A 16,532-nucleotide genomic window follows, 5' to 3' on the forward strand; every position below is an offset into this window, starting at 1 on the left:
GGACTGACCCCTGGGGCTTTCTTCCAGTGTCGTCCCTGAAGTCCAAGTGGAAACTGGGGGCTACTGGGCAGAGAGGTCAGTGTGGCTGAAATATAAGGGGGTACAGTGTGTAGACATGCCAAGCGCTTGCAGATCCCAGATCCTGGAGCCCAGAAGAGACAGGCACAGGGACAGCTCAGGTCAGATGACGCCCTACACACGGGAGGGCTGTGTGGCCTCCGTGCCCCACATGGCCCCGCACACCCTCGGAGTCTCGCTGGTGGGGGACACTCAGGGCCTGGTCCCAGGCCCTGCCGCTTTGTTCTTACACCCAGCGACCAGCCATGCAGCCAGCAGGGGCCAGGCAGGGACCCCACAGAACAAAACAAGGAGCAGAGGGACACAGGTAAGGCCACCATGCCAGGGAGAAGACAGAACATGGGAACAAAACTACGCACAGCTCGTATCCCCAGAGAGGGAGAGATGATGGAGCCCTGAGGAGGTAAGAACACTATTAAAAGCATATGTGGAGAAAAGAAAATGCCCTTTCAAATTAAAAATAAAAACAAGCAATGAGAGAAAACAAAATCCAATAGAGAGTGGCTGGAGGGACAGGAAAGTCCCCCATATGGCTGGAGGGACAGGAAAGTCCCCCATAAAGCAGGGCACGCAGTGAAAGGAAAAATGAGGCGGGGGAATGCAAGGACACTCAGGAGGCCACTGGTCACTCAGTTGCAGGGGTCACTGCAGGCCCCATCCAGAGGAGGGAGGCTCTCCAAGCCTATCACGGTGGCACTGTCGCCCACCAGGGACACCAAGCACCCCTTAGAGTCTGGGGAGAAAGTGTCAGGAACTGGACAGTGTCCAACTTTTTAACAGCAACCTTGGAAGCCAGAAAAAGACTTTAAATTCAGAGAGAGAAAGGGTCAAACCTAGATCTCTCTATGTGGGAAACCATATATCCGGTGAGAATGAAAATATAACAATAATTTTCAGGCATGGAAAATTTTTTAAAAACCTACCTCTCCTGTACCCTTTCCCAGGAAAATTCTGAGCATATTAAATACACAAAGGATGCTCCTCAATTAAACAAAGAAGCAAACCAGGAAAGAGGAAGCCACCAGAGTTAGGAGAGTCACCCTTGCCCTCCCAGAAATTCCTAGATGGCTGGGAAGACAGTTCCATGGTCAGAGGGGCACAGGCAGAGGGCTGTAGAGACAGGAAGGCCTCTTGATGATATTCCTGCCCACTCCAGCTGGAGCCAGACATGCTGCATGCAGCAGGCACACAGAGCCAACCCAAAAGAAAGAGGAATCAGGACGCCAGGGAGAGGAAAAATAGGCCAAAGTACAAGGAAGGAAATGGCGGGGCATGACCACTATCACAAGGTTACAATAAAGAAAACGCTGATACTGATTGAATCAAAATGATGTAATTTTACAGGAATGACAGGGCGGGGAGGAAATGCTAAATCCTTAACTTCCACGTAGGAAGTCCAAGTATAATATCTAAATCCAAGAGGCTGAAGCACAACTGCATACGACTATCACTAAGAAATAACCAGGCAATGGCCAGAAGACTAAGTCAGAGGGGAAGAGGGGTTATCTCTGGGCAGTGTCCTTTGTGGGATTTTCACCATAATGTCTGAATTCTACAATGCACATACAGCAACTTTACAAAGAAAAGAACAAGGGGGGAAAAAAGAACAAGGAAAGAACCTTTTTAGACCTACATCCAAAAATGTCTGTTCTCCCTTAAGACAAATTTGATGCTATAAAATCCTAGGAAGCTAACTTCAAAAGCTGAAGTAGGGGCTAGGGATTTAGCTCAGTGGCACCGTGCCTGCCTCACAAGTGCAAGTGAGTTTGATCCCTGGTAGCAAAAAAAAAAAAAAAAAAAAAAAAGCTGAAGTAGCCTCAGAAATGCATTTTGTCCCAGAGAAGGACACTGGTGAGCTGGTCTGCATGTGATACTTAAGACTTGTGTTGATGCTTGGGCTGGGGTGTGGCCCCCAGACTCCAGAGCAGTCTGCCTCAGCCCCTGCCAGCTCTGGCCCTGCAGTGGCCGTCTGCCCGGCCTGAGCCCGTCTGCCCGCCATATGCACAGTCCCACAAGGAAACACAAGCCAGTGACATCACGCAGGTACAGCTGAGGAGGCTCCTGCCACAGTCTCAGGAGAACTGGGGTCAACCCTGCCATGCTGCAAACGATACTCTCACCATTTTAGAGCCCCAAATACCCTGGGACAGATTTAGGTAGCAGGGAAAAATAAAAGGAACACAGAGGGCCCCCACCTTTCAGCAGGGGGGATGGATTTTTATCTTCCAAAGTTGAGATAAGGTCTTGCTAAGCTGCTAAATTACCCAGGCCAGGCCTGAACTTGAGATCCTACCGCCTCAGCTTCCCCAAGTGACAGGCATCAAGCATGAACCACCATGCCTAGCTGATTTCCCCAAGTTTTGAGATGGGAAAGTGGACAAGGTGAACCAGAACTGGCAAAGATGGCAGGTGTGGGTGGAACCCTAAAGCTGGAATGTCAATGATCGCACAATATCCAAGGCTCCTAGACCAGCAAGATCTGACCTGCCCCCGGCCAGGATGACTGAACGTGTGCACACATTTCTCTTGCAGTCATGTGAAGAACGTGGACAAGCAACCCAGGAGGAAGCACCAAAGTCTGCATGAAAAACAAGAGCACAGAATCCCCTTACCCTTGGGGATCAGATCTGTGCTCCCCAGTGGACGCCTCGCCCTCAGTACTGACCCTGCAGCTACTGCTTCTTCCTGCACATCTATGACGCACTTGCACTCTTCACTGAGAGCCAGTGCTTTGCCACCTGTCTTGACACCCAAATCTCCAGCACTGTTACCTGGTGCTCTGGGGCCACCGGAAGCGCTAGCACTGTGCACAGCTACAGATCTGATAACCCAGCCAGCTACGGAGTGATTGGGGGGTGGGGCACAGAGCACATGGCAAGGATCTGAGGGACAAAGGGACGTTTCCTGCCTGCCTGAGACAGAGCAGAGTTCATCACACTATTCTGAATGGAGCAGTTTAAAGCCTGAGAACTGCTCACTGCTAGAATTTTCCATTTAATATTTACAGAGCCTATTTGGCTGCTGGCAACTGAAATCACACAGTGAAACTAAGGAGAGAGAAAAGGGGACTATGAAACCTCTAACACAGACCCAGGAACCTCCGAACTTAGAAGGCGGCCAGCATCACACAGCAACCAGAGCTGAGTCAGGGCTGAGAGTCATCTAGCAAAATGAACCAGAGCTGTGCTGAAGGGTCGAGGTTAAAAGGGGTCTTAGACTCCACTCAGTACACTATTTTATGTAATGTACTGCTAACTTTTGCCAAATTTCACAAGCAACTTTCATTTCTGATCTGCACACTGGAGAAATCGCGGCAAGACCCCTTCCCCCAACCCCAGCCCCGAGATGCCTCTTGTATATGCGACTCCAGCAGTTGTTTGAAAACACCAGCTCTGAAGAGCACAGATTAGACTGGTGGCTGTTTTTGTCAAACCTAGAAAATGAACTGATTCCCTCTTTCCTAAAACACTTCTATTCCTTCTATTCGAGAAGAAAGGTCACAGTGCTGGTGAAGGTCACATAATGTATTTCAAAGAGAGCTCATTCATTTGCTGGGTGGAGTACTCGGAGCAGGGCAAAAAATAAAACACACACACACACACACACACACACACACACACACACACACACACACACACACACACCATGGGCGGAACACAGCCTGGGAACCAGCACTGGCCAGCACAGTGAAACCCGGGCGGGGGAGGGACATGGCCATGGGGCTAGGGCTCCTGGAAAGGTCCTGCAGGTGACAGCCATGCTGGGAGCAGCCAGGGAGCTGCTGCTCCAGGGAGGGGCTGACCAGGACCTCCCCCAGCCTCAGGACTCGGTGGCCAATGGGGACAGGCGAGGCAAAGGCACACCAAATTAGGCAAGTGGCAGAGCTGGCCCTGAGCCCTCCAGGCAGCCAGCCCTCCCCCAGAGGAAGGGCAGGGCAGGGCATGTTTGTAAACATGTCAGCCCCACCCTGTGAAGAAACTCAAACTGAAAAGTGCCTTGGCCAGAAAAACCTCAGGGCTGTGAGGTTTCTAAACACTCAATTGAATTCCGCAGGCCTAAGATAAACGATGTCAACTGACGGCCTCCTCCTCGCTGTGACTCTGCATTAAAGGCCCAGACCCAAGAGGCAGGCCCAAGCCACTAACTACCAGGTGACCAGGAACCGGGACCCCACGTGGGGCACTTAAAAAGAAGGACCAGGCAGTGAGCACCATGAGGGGGACTCAGGGGCCAGCCCCCAGCTCCAGCAGAAAAAGCAGGACCCTGGACCCTGGTGTCAGTAAGGAGTACTTCGGGCCTCTGCAACCCTGTCCCCTCCGACAGAGGCGCCCTTCACCCCATAGCTCAGCTACAACACCTTCTTCACCAGCAGCTATTTTTCTTTGGGCTATGACTGGGAAACATTCCTATTTTCCTAAAGACTCCATGTCTAGGCCCAGACACCCAGCCCCTCAGTGGCGCCTGGGCTGGCTCCTGCTGGGCATGGAAGGTCTTTGCTGCTTGGGATACCGCAGAAACAGGCGGCAGCCAGCCCAGCTCCTGGCAGCTCGAGACAGGGCTTGGCTTTCACTCCAACAGCTGCTTTCAGGGGACAGGGGATGAAGCCTTAAGGACACATGCGACTTGCGGGCTTTACTGTGATACAGGTCGCGCACAACATGCGTCACCCACAGAGCACGTGCACCTCAGTGGTGCTCTTGTACTTGCTAAGTGTGTTACCATCACCACTGTCTGACAACAGAACATCTTCACTACCCCACAAGGAGTCCCCCACCCCACAGCCGAGAACAGCCACTGCCTTTACCCTCTCGTCCCCGGACATGAACCTGGCTCCTGTCTGTGGCTGCCCGGCCCCAGATGCTGCTGCCGAAAGGGTCACACACTGCATGGCCTCCACATCAGCTCCTCTAACAGGCATTGCATTTTCCTCGCCCAGCCACGGGTGTGTGTGTGTGTGTGTGTGTGTGTATGTGTGTGTGCACACGCGTGAGTCCCTGACAGCTTTCTGTGGCAAGTGACCTCCTGTCCTATGCATTGGCCACACCTTCACCCCTCATGGCTGACACGTCTGCAATGTCTCTGCTTTGGGGATATACAGATGGTGCTGCCATGAACATGTGGGCTGTTTGTGTGGACAGATGACAGCGAATTGCAGGATCCCAGGAGGATCCTCATCTTCTCTTCCTGGGTTAAATCATCTTCCCATTGGCTGCCTCGCTGTACCACATGGCGTTTTCTTAGCTGTGTGTGAATTATACTGCAGAAGTGAACACAGGAGTGTCACCAGGCACTGCCACACAGTGAGCTGGGGTGGGGCAGTGGGGTCATACCCATGCCAGAGGTCTGGAAGACACCACACCTGCTCACACAGAACTTGGGTTTTAGGACAGGGCTACTCCAGGAATCTGAGTGAGGTTTAGGAAACCAGACTCTCATAAAGCTGTGAAGACTAAGAAATAAGGAAGGAATTGGGCATGATGGCACATGCCCATAATCTCAGCATTCTGGGAGGCTGAGGGAGGAGGATCTCAAGTTTCAGCCCAGCCTGGGCAACTTAATGACTTAGCAAGACCCTGTTTCAAAATAAAAAGGGCTTAGGATGTAGCTCAGAGTGAAGGACCTGGGTTTAATTCCCAGTAATGAGGGAAGGAGGGAGGGACAGAGGGATAGAGGGAAGGAGAATTGGAGGGAAGGAAGGAACTCACTAATTTAGGGGCAGTGCTTTGCAGGGGACCAGCATGTGTCCGATGCTCCATGAGTTACTCCTTTCCTGACCATCGCCGAGACCTGTGAGGTTAGTGGTGGCTTCATGGATAGGGAAGATGACGTGTAGGAGTGCCCTGCCCCAGCCCAAAAGATAGAACCAACGACACATGGCCAGGGTCACACTGGCCCAGAACTGAGTTCTGGCTGGGCTGTTTCCCAGGCTGCCCCTGAGACAGCACTGACCTCTTATTGTCTCTGGCGAGAGGAAGCCAGCTCCTTACAGCTCAAACACAGCCACCTACCCACATACACAGGTGCATGCAGGAAAACCTAAGCCAGTGTGACACTGAGCACAGCCAAACTGGGGATGGGAGCCACCCCTGTGGCAACACACAAGGGTGAAACCACAGTATGATTCCATGCACAAAGCTTGAGAAGAGTCACCTTGGGGACCATTCAGTGTGCCAGCCATAGGAGGGACTCATCTTTGGGGTTAGAGGAAAGCACCACCCTGTCTCTGCTGCAGAGCAGTTCTCAGAGCCTAGTGTGAGGCACCCCTGGAAGCCTGAGACCCCTCAGTGGAATGTCAGGCTCAAGCCACCATCACAACAGTACCAGACACGGCCTCCATCCCTTCGCTGTATCCTTGACAATGCACAAGAGGTGGTAGAAGCAGCAGAGGCCATGGGAGGAGCTGTGGCCTCACACCCAAACACATGAGGACCATCTTCTGGGACATATAGGTGCATGTGTGAGAGAAAAGCCCATTTCATTTAAAAGTGACTGCAAAGACCAAGAGTGGTGGCACACATCTGTAATCCTTCCTCTGGGAGGCTGAGGCAGGAGAATCATAAGCTTGATCCAAGCCTGGGAAACTTAGCAACTTAGAGACTCTGCCTCAAAGTTTTAAAAAAGTGCCTGGGGATGTAGCTAAGTGCTAGGGCCCTGGATTCAATCCCCAGGATCTTTAAAAAAAAAAAAAAGAAAAGAAAAGAAAAGAAGAAAAACAAGTTCATCAGATCCTAGTATGTAAACATTACTTTAAAATGTTTTTAAGGTGTGTGTGTGTGTGTGTGTGTGTGTGTGTGTGTGTGTGTGTGTGTGTGTGTGATATTCCTGTGCTGGTGTTAACAGGCTCTGTATCTAAAACTTCCGCCTGGCCAGGTGGGGAAGCAGTGATGAATATTCGAGTACACAGGGTGAATCCACCAGGGTCCTGGCTCGGCAGGCAGCTGCTCACCTGATGGTACCAGTTGGGGAGGGGATGGGGCTGACCAGGCTCCGGAGATCCGGCTCCGGAATGTGGATCTTCAGCGGGGAGATCTGGGGGTAGAGTGGCCGGAGAGGAGATGCTGGAGCCTCTTCTTTATGGTACAGGGATGTGAACTGGATCTTGATGGCTGTGCTGGGGAACCGGAAGGTACACCTGCAGAGGGAGGACAGAAGGTCAGGTGCAGGGAAGTGGGGAGGGACACAGGGTTCCCAGCAGGAGAGCCCCGGTCAGCAGGGACAAGACCTGCAGCTCACTGTGGCTCATGTGGGGCTGAGCCTCAGCCATTCCATACCTCTGCTAAGTCGCTTCCCATACAGCTTCTCTACACTCTGTGTGAGGTGCAGAAGAGGGATAAACACCCAGGCACAGTGTGGTCCGTCTCCCTTCCACTCCTGGACAGGGATGCCCCCTTGCTGTCCACAGGGCAGCTGCTGTGACAACCCGGCCAAGGCTATAAATGGGCACGGTATTTATGGAGAGATGCTAAAGACAGATTCCCTCCCACTACATGGACAGTGAAAGCAAATGCTACGCAACATAGGTAGTGATGTTACCTGAAAACACACATCAGGAAGGAGTCCTAGAGAGCAGTCACGAACCCAGAGCTTAACATCAGTTTCCCAGTTAGCTCTAAGCTTAAAGACCCTGAGCCTGCTTTTCCTACTGGACATGGCCATGTGCTGACGGGTCCAACCCTGCAGCTGTGGAAGCATGCAACACCAAGGCCGCATGGGGGACTCAGGATGGCAGATGCTGTTCAAGGCTCCATCTCTGAGACCGCTCTATTGTGTACACCACCTCATTTCCACACCGAGAAGTCACAAATCAACAACTTGCTAACTGCACATCAGGAAAAGAGCAAAACAAAAATGAAACAAATCAAAGCAGGCTGCCCAGAGTCGGACAATCCAGGCTGCCCATGACCACTGTTTGTGTGGAAAGCAGGCAGGGCGTGTAGGAAAGAAGCCCAGACACCCAGCAATGACACACGACACACTTCCGGCTCTTCAGAGAGCCCCACACTTGAGGGACACTCAGCCTTTGTGACACAGCTGCCGGGACCTGGAGACAGCAGTGTCTGCTCCCGATTGCCTTCCGCCCTGCAGCAGTGTGGACAGCAGCGGTACCTCAAACCTTGCAGACTCAGATGTGAGCAAAATGCTCCTGTCATTCCCAGAGCATCCTGCTCTTACAAGTCAGTTTTTTTTTTTTTTTGGTACCGGGGATTGAACTCGGGACCTTGCGCTTGCAAGGCAGGCAGCAGCACCACTGAGCTAAATCTCTGGCCCACAAGTCAGTTTTTTAAAAAATAAGACTTAAGAAAAAGTCAAAGCTGGGACCTGTGATACACAATGGTGATTTGGTGCAAACTGATGATGCACTCGGGGAGGTTGAGGCAGAAGGGTCAAAGATTTGATCCCAGCCTGGGCAACTTAGTGACTTATTGAGACTATGTCTTGAAATAGGGGGGTGGACATCCCAGCAGCTGACTGTGACCCAGCTGGAGGTTACGGTCCTGTGCACACAATCGGAGCAAAGGGCGGCAGGTACTGCTTTGGGGTGAAGGGCATCATGGGAAGAGTGACCTGGCATTCCACCGCTGGGGACAGTGGGGTCTGAAGTGTGGCATCAACATCACTTCTAGGGCTCTGCTTGTGGTAGCCTGAAGCTCTTTCACCCATTTACCATTTAGAGAAGAAAAGTACACCCTGCTGCTAGCATGCACTTGATTTCACATAAACAGACTCTCTGGAGCTGAAGCAAATCTGACTGATTTTCAATGTGGAAATAAAATATAAAAATTCTTCTTGGAGTTGTTTCTTGATAGAACTTCTCTCGATTCTAATGTAATAATGATACTAAAATAATAAAAGTGAGCTATTTTGTGGCAAGCTTTGCAGGGAGTGTCTAGAAGTGGAAATGGGTTCAGGCAGGCTTTGAGCTCTGCTTCTAAACCCAATCTAAAGGGGCGCTCCTTGGTCTCCCTGCAGCCCGATGGAAGTTTCCTCCCCTGGTATTCTGGCTGCAAAGGCCCCACACTGGTGGCCCTAAGGTGCTCTCTGAAGCCCGCTGATGTCATCCTTGATGGCTTTCAGCTTCTGCAAGTCACAGAGCCACATCCACCCACACTGGTGTTTGAGCATGGGCTGGGCATCCCCAAGCTAGAGGAGGGAAAGTGCTTTGGAGTCAGGAGGGCAGCTGGGTATTTGGGCAGGTGAGCCATGCTGGCCAGGTGAGGTCCACCTGTGAACGGCGGCACCAAAGGTAGAGAAGGGGGTGTGGACACACTCTGTGATAATACTGTCAGACAGTAAGGATGGCGACAAGGAGATAGTTTTTGGGTGCACTACCATGCGTGTCTTCCACCCACTCCATCACAACGGGTGACTGGCTGGGGTGCTCACACGGTCAGGGCTCTGGGTCCTGTGCAGGGAAGCCGTGTCCACATGAGACCCTGATACAACAGCCCCATCATGGCCAGCTAGAAAGAAGACGTGGCTTCTAGCCCATGTCCAAGGTCACAGGCAGACGTGGGTCTGAGAAAAGTGTCTGGCTGGGCATGAAGACCAGAAGAGGGCCATGGCCCTGGGCCATCTGCTCTCCAGGCCCAAGTCTCTCTGGGGTGACCTGGGGACCACTACAGGAGAGCAGACAGAACCCTGCCCCAATCTTGTTCTCCTCATCATCAGAATGGGAGGCGTGGAGGTCATTTCTACGGAGATTTCCAGGTTAAAACCCAAGATTCTAGATAATATTTGCAGGTGGACTGAGCATTCAGGAAAATACCACCGCTTTTCCTAAGAGGATGCTGGCACGCCCCAGGGGATGTGATCAGGGCAGCCTCCTGTGCTGGAGCTCTCCGAACTCCCATCAGGAGGAGCAAGAGGAGGGGCCAGGACACAGGACACAGGACACCCAGGACCTACCGGATGCGCCCAGTGTCTACCACTCACACCTCTCCCTGAAAGGCTTGCATTTGGGCATGAGCCCTCGCTGGAGATATTTTTCTTTTCAGTATCAGAACTGAACTCTGGGCCTTTGCATGGAGATACATCCCCAGCCCTTTACCAGTTTTTAAATTTTGAGACAGGGTTTCATTAAGCGGTGGAGTGCCCAGGCTAGGCTGGAACTTTGACCCTCCTGCCTCCGCCTCCCAGGGCGCTGGGACTGCAGGCCTGTGCCCTGTGCCCAGTTCTCCCAGCTGCCGCATGTCTTTTGACCTCAGGGAAGCATCAACCTGGCCCAGTGCTGCGTGGGGTGCAGCTCCAGGGGCACATGGCAGACAAGAGAGGAATGACCAGTCAGGCTCCCAGCAAGCAGCCAGCAGTCAGAGCACCAGCAGGGCCTCATGCGTGGCTAGGGGCTTTCCTGTGGGGCACGGGACCACTTAGATGGCAGGGGCTCTCCACTGTGGGGATACTATGCAAAAACAGGACTCCAGAAAACAGCTTTGCATGATGCTTTTACAAATAAAACCCCAAAACAAAGAGCTATGACAATCTTAGACTGTGTTTAACCCCAAAGATCTTCTGTTAAACATCTACTGTGTCCTGCCAGAACACCCCTGAATGAGCCCAGGCGGCTTTGGGCACGGGCTGCAGTGCTGAGCAGCAGTGTGGGAGGGCCACACGCACAAGCCACAAGGAGAGGGTGCGCAGAGGGTCATTTGGGAGGAGCATGGAGGTGGGGGGCCAGGGCCTCCAAAGGCAGTTACCTACCTGATCACTGCTCCTGGCCAGGCTGCCAGCTTTTCGAGGCCAAGACACCAACAAAATGACGTCACCTCCTGCTCAGGAAAAGGACAGCCATTGCAGGGGGAAGATACTGGGGATTACAGGAGCACGTGCCCCGGTGCACAGCCAGCCCCGTACACGCCATCCCGCCCTCTTGGGAGGAATTCCGGTGTGTGCTTCGGAGTCCAGTCATGGGTGCTCAAGGGAAACTCCTACAGCACTACAGGGGGCAGGGAGGGGGGCTGCGATAACTTCGCAGGGTTCACTCAGGGGCCGGGAAAGCCAGGTGACTGGGATTCAGCCAAACAGGCGGGCCTGCGAGTCTGTACTGGAAGCTGGTGCTGGAGCCGCAGAACCTTGCAGAACCCTGGCAGATCCATGCAGGTGCCAACAGGCATACCTGGCTGCCCACTGGACCTGGGAGAAAGCCCAGCCTGCCTCTGAAGGATGCTCCTAGGTCAAGGAGACGGCAGGAAGTGACCGTCCCCCACTCACCTTGAGGCTGGGAGAAGGGAAGGCCCTTGTGGGGACCTGGACCAGGACCCAGGGCACCCTAGCAAAGGAGGAGCAACATGGGGAGGCAGAGGGGGAAGGGTTTCCCTCCTAGGGACAGTCTGGTCCTTTTGCGGAGATTCATCAGATTCAAAACAAAGAAGCACAGTCACCTCACAGGCAGAGAGCGAGGGGCTTCCTCTCAGGCCGCCTTGCTCTCCCGTTCTGCGAGCTCCCTCAACAGCAGGAGGGCTTGGTGTTTCCTTGCCTGGAGACTGTGTTTCCCCGAAGCCCTTCAGTGGGTGACAGATGGCCCCCAACACCCCTGACTGAGACGGCAGCCACACTACGCAGTGCCACGAGGAGTGGGACTCTGTCTCTGGGACACTGCTGGAGGGGGTTAAATCCCACGGTCTCTCTGCAATTTCCTTAAAAATAAAATGTATACTGAGGCTCTGGCTAGGGAGTGGCACGCCAGCACGTTCATCCTGGGGAAGGGAGGCCTGGGTCTGCTCCAGGCCTGCATGGGGCTGTCCACCGAGGCTTCCCATGTGACTCATCAGAGCCTGAGCTGGGAAATCTAACAGGTGAGATTCTGTGTCCCTGGTGGCACGCTGCTTGGGTATGAAAAGGAGGCACTTTTCAAGCTCCAGCCCTGGCAGGGAGGCCGTGCCAAGCTGGGGAAGGTAGTGTGACTCTACCCTCAGCACCTCCAGATAACCTCACCACCACGGGGAGGGGAGCCTGGGGTGACCACGATTAGGACAGCACTGGGGTAGTTGTGACCCCCTTCACAGTGGGTGGCTCTCTGTGCTGGCTGAGGTGGCCACAGCCAGGCTCACACTTGGGCAGTCGACAGAACACTGTACACAGCTCAAGGTCACTGTCCTGGGTCCAGGAGAAAAGGGGGAGACACAGACAAGGAGCTCTCTGAAGCACATTTGCAACTTCCTATGAATCTAATGATTTCACAATAAAATGTGTGCCTGAAGCTAAGCGTGGTGATGCACACCTATAATCCCAAACACTCAGCAGGCTGAGGCAGGAGCATCACAAGTTTGAAGCTAGTTTGGGCACCTTAGTAGGACCCTATAGTTGTGGAGACATAGTTCAATACAAAGGCCTTGGGTCAGTCCCTAGTGGGAGGGGGGTCAACGCAGCTCAGGAGAAGAGCGCTGGCCTAGCACATGTGAGAATCTGGGTTCCACCCCCCCATACTGCATACAAAGAAAACCCACTGAGCCTGGAAACACAGCACTGTGATGACAGGCCCACAACAGGCTTGATTCAGGATGGGAGCCGCCACGCTCTACATCTCAAAACTCAGCATCGCATGAAAAGAGTGAACATATGGAACAGCGCCCATGGGTGCCTATCAGGAGGGATGCTGACTACTCTGCTGCCCTACAGGAGAGCGGATCATCAGACACGACGAACCCACAGCTCGGGCAAGACTCAGCACCACCCACCAGTGCAGCCTACATCTCTGTACAAACTCCCTTATTCCATGTGGAACAGGGGCGAGCACGCAAACGATGCCCACGCCAGTTGGGACATGGTCAGAGCGCACGGTGCGTGAAGTACCTTCCAGAGGAGGCTGAAATGCCTGGGGACAGGGGCTGATGCAGGCCCCAGCCAGCCACCCTGCCAGACAGGTGTTGTACCCGACACAAGGCACAGACCGATGGCTGGTTTTAATTTCTATAAGGAAAAGGAAAATCAACCAAGCCACTTAAAATAGTTCATAAACGAGAATATGTCACTTTTGGTTTGCTCCATGGAAAGCCAGCACCCGGTGTCCAAGGTGGGGACCCTGGCTCCTCTCCCAGGCCGGTGGGCACTTGCCCTGTGTGCTCGAGGAGCACACCCTGGGCCCCAGCCCTGTTCATGCAGTGCCCCTTCTTCTCCCAGTGGACACACGGTGGGCTCCCGTGGAGACCCCTCCCCTTGTCCCCTTGGAAGAGACAGATGGGACGGGGCCCTGGTGTCTGGGTCCTGGCACCCCGTGCTCCAATGCCCCACTGGGGCTTCCTGCCCTGCGGAGCCCTCTCTAAATGCACTAGACACACCGCATCCTGTGTTTCTGGCCCTTGAGCTACAATGCCAGGTGTGACGGCAAGATCCAGTTCCAGCAGACTGGTCACAATGAGGGACAAAGGGAACAGTGACGAGACCTTGCAACGTTTCATATTTCACAACAGCAGAGAATTTCAAAACACACCTTCCCTCCTTCGAGAAACTCACTCTGCTCAGGTCAGAAGCAGACTGCAGACTTCTCCCCTCTGCGGCACCTGGACAAGGCCCCAGCCCAGCCCATCCTTTGGAAGGGTGCGAAGATTGTCCCACTCAGCTGTCCTCTGAGCCCAGGACACTCATGCCTGATCCTACTGACATCAATACAGGCGCTCGGCTAGCAACTGAAGCCACTGGCTGTGGCTGCTCCTGGGAAGGAAGGAAAGCACATGGCACACTTCCATCCACACTCGCTCTGCACATGCAAGGCCAGATCAAAACTTATGGTGAATGTTTACATTTTTAAAGAATGTATGTATTGGGGCTGGGGATTTAGCTCAGCGGTTCCACCGCCTGCCTCACAAGCACAAGGTCCCAAGTTCGATCTCTGGTACCAAAAAAAAAGAATATATATTAGAGTAATAGATACATTACCACAAATCCTTCTCAAAATCCCCCCCCCCCTTGCTTTGAACATACTTATCCCATTGTCCTTGCTACTTTCTGAAACAGTGCTGCAAGTCCTCTTTCCTTTTTTTCTTTTTTCGGTACAGGGGATCAAACTCAGAACCTTTCCTTTGCCAGGTGGGTGTGGCAAAACTGAGCTAAACCCCTGCCCCCCGCCCCATTTTTAAAGTCAGGTAGTTCAGGTTGGCTTTGAATGCACTATGTAGCCCAGGCTGGCCTTGAATTCATGGTGCTCCTCCTGCCTCAGCCTCCAAGTGCTAAGATTACAGATGTGCACCACCATGCCCACCAAGTACTATTTCCTGAATGTCTTTACAGTTGAGCTGTCACTGCTGCCTCGATGTCTTGAATCAACTGAAAACATTTCACTTTCCTAGTCATTTTGACTTTGAGGAAAAGCCAGAGTTCCCATGGTGACAGACCTAGTGGATAAGGTGGATGAGGACATGGCATCATGTTTTTATGAGCCTGCCTTTCTGTTGTTGGATGGCACTCAGCAGTGGCAGTCACTGTATTTTTGACCAGATGTCATAAAGACCTGAAACAGGACTTCCGGAGCTGCTTCAGGAAGCAGCAAGAACAATGGCCTGGGAGGGTGGGGGAGCATAGTGAGGAGGATTAATTGCGACGTCTTTTACAGTAATGACTGAACATTCACCGTACTTTTGGTCACAGCTTGCATTCTGCCTTGTCTGAGCAGAGAGGATGCCCTTTAGGTCTCTGTAGAATCTGTGCCCGGTGTGGCTTTTGTCCTGCATCAGGGACATGAAGACACAGGTGATGGTCCCAGCACGACGCTGCATGGGCACCCCCAGCACATTCCTGCAGGCACAGGGTCTGCTTTCAGTCATGGCACCGAGGGTTGAAAAAGGACTGGGTTTTACACCTTCCTGGGCCAGACCTGACCGCCTGGGAGAGAAGGTGGGAGAGTGGCCCTTCCTGGGACCTGCTGGGTTTGGCGCTACAGAGGTGTGTCATCCACTCTTCGAACACCAGTCACTGTGCCTGAGGTGTGCCTTGTAAAAACACCAGTAAGGAGACATAGCCAACCCTTCTTTAGAGAGGAAGGTAGGAGCCCTGGGCCCTGCCTCTAACCCTCGGCCTTCGCTCTCCAAGCTACAATGAGGTCAGCAGGCAAAAATGGAGCTCCTACCCTGAACTGTCTCACAAAGGGGACACGGTCTGGGGTCACACAGCAACTTCTTCTCCCTACTCAAAAACAGACGTCAGAACTGCCTCACAGGTGAGTAGGGGCCAGAAGGAAGGACAGTGGCCATGCAGTCCCCTCTTTGGAGAGCTGGCCTCTTGTGGCTGTCCTAGGATGAGCAGAAGCAGCAGCCCTAATTCTCTGCCTCTTCCCTCCGATACCCCAAGCTGGGGGACGGCACTGAACGGTGCTGAAATAATTATACAAAGAAAACACCGTCTGCTACTCTAGAATTATACAACGGGCTGCCAAGAGTTACGAACTTTGTCAACCAATTATTTCACAACAGAACTGGCAAATTAATAGTGCAGGAAGAGAACTATGTTTTAGACTACAAGTCACCTGGATAAATCACCTGAACCAAAGCTACTTGCTATGAGTTCTAGGTGGCTGTGCCCTCAGGAGCACTGGCCATCAGCCTCTTCCTGGCCATGCACTGCATATAGATATTTTGGGGGGACTGAGGACTGAATCCAAGGCCTTGGCATTGATCTACGTCCCCAGCCCTTTTTTATTTTGAGAAAGGGTCTCGCTAATCGCCCAGGCTGTGCTCAGACTGTGCACCTCCTGCCTCAGCCTCCCAAAGTGCTGGGATTACAGACATGCACCACCACACCCAACCAAACTGGCTTTTATTTTAAGAACAAAATTGTTTGACATTTAGCAGAAGTCACACAGCTGGGAGTACAATTTAAAATTAAATGTCTTCTCTGCTGGAAAATATCAGAACAGAGCCCCGAGCCCAGCACTTCATCTGCACAGACCCTGCTGTGTGAATAATCCTGGCTGTCCGAGCAATGTTTAGTTTCATAAATGAATCTGAATGCACTCGGAAGCACAGACTGATCAAGTGTCCCCTCCCTGAGGGAACAGATCAGCAAAAGCAAGAGGACAGCAAACTCAAGCTGGAAAGCAAAGGCCACACTGCTGGTGTATTCAAATCCACACAGCCACGACTGCTTTCTAGACCACAGAAACAAATCTAGGAGCCAGAGGGCAGCCGCCCGATTTCTCCAGTGATCAGCATTGTCCCCAAGTTGGAGTCTTGTCCCTGCCTCGGAGGCAGGCACATCGACTCATTCGCTCCTTGATGGCCAGTAATGAAATGGGACCCAACATAGGGAGGGAGCCTGCTAGTGAGGGGCGGTCCAGCCGCTCCTAATGCTCAGTGTCCAGGTCAGTTGCCTGCTGGGTCTCTGGAAGTTCCAGAGTCCTACATGGCTCAGACCCCTGGGGTTTGCACAGGATGCCCTGGCTGCCCAGAGAGCCATGCCAGGAAGGTGACGGGAGGGAGCCCTGATCAGGGCCAGCTCTACCAACACAGAGCCGTGCAGATCAGGAC

At 52.8% G+C, this 16,532-nt stretch overlaps 1 protein-coding gene across 1 annotated transcript in view; it reads right to left on the reverse strand.

Moving 5' to 3' along the window:
- Foxk1 (forkhead box K1) overlaps positions 1-16,532 on the reverse strand; it is a 51,507-nt gene that overhangs the window by 15,472 nt on the left and 19,503 nt on the right. Inside the window, exon 2 of the mRNA XM_004840408.3 lies at positions 7,025-7,210. Coding sequence (XP_004840465.3) covers positions 7,025-7,210 — 186 coding nt within the window. The remainder of the gene's footprint in view (positions 1-7,024; positions 7,211-16,532) is intronic.

The sequence above is a fragment of the Heterocephalus glaber genome, unplaced genomic scaffold, assembly GCF_053883595.1.
Source record: "Heterocephalus glaber isolate CG9 unplaced genomic scaffold, H.glaber_assembly_v1.0 deba00001610, whole genome shotgun sequence".
NCBI lineage: Eukaryota > Metazoa > Chordata > Mammalia > Rodentia > Bathyergidae > Heterocephalus > Heterocephalus glaber.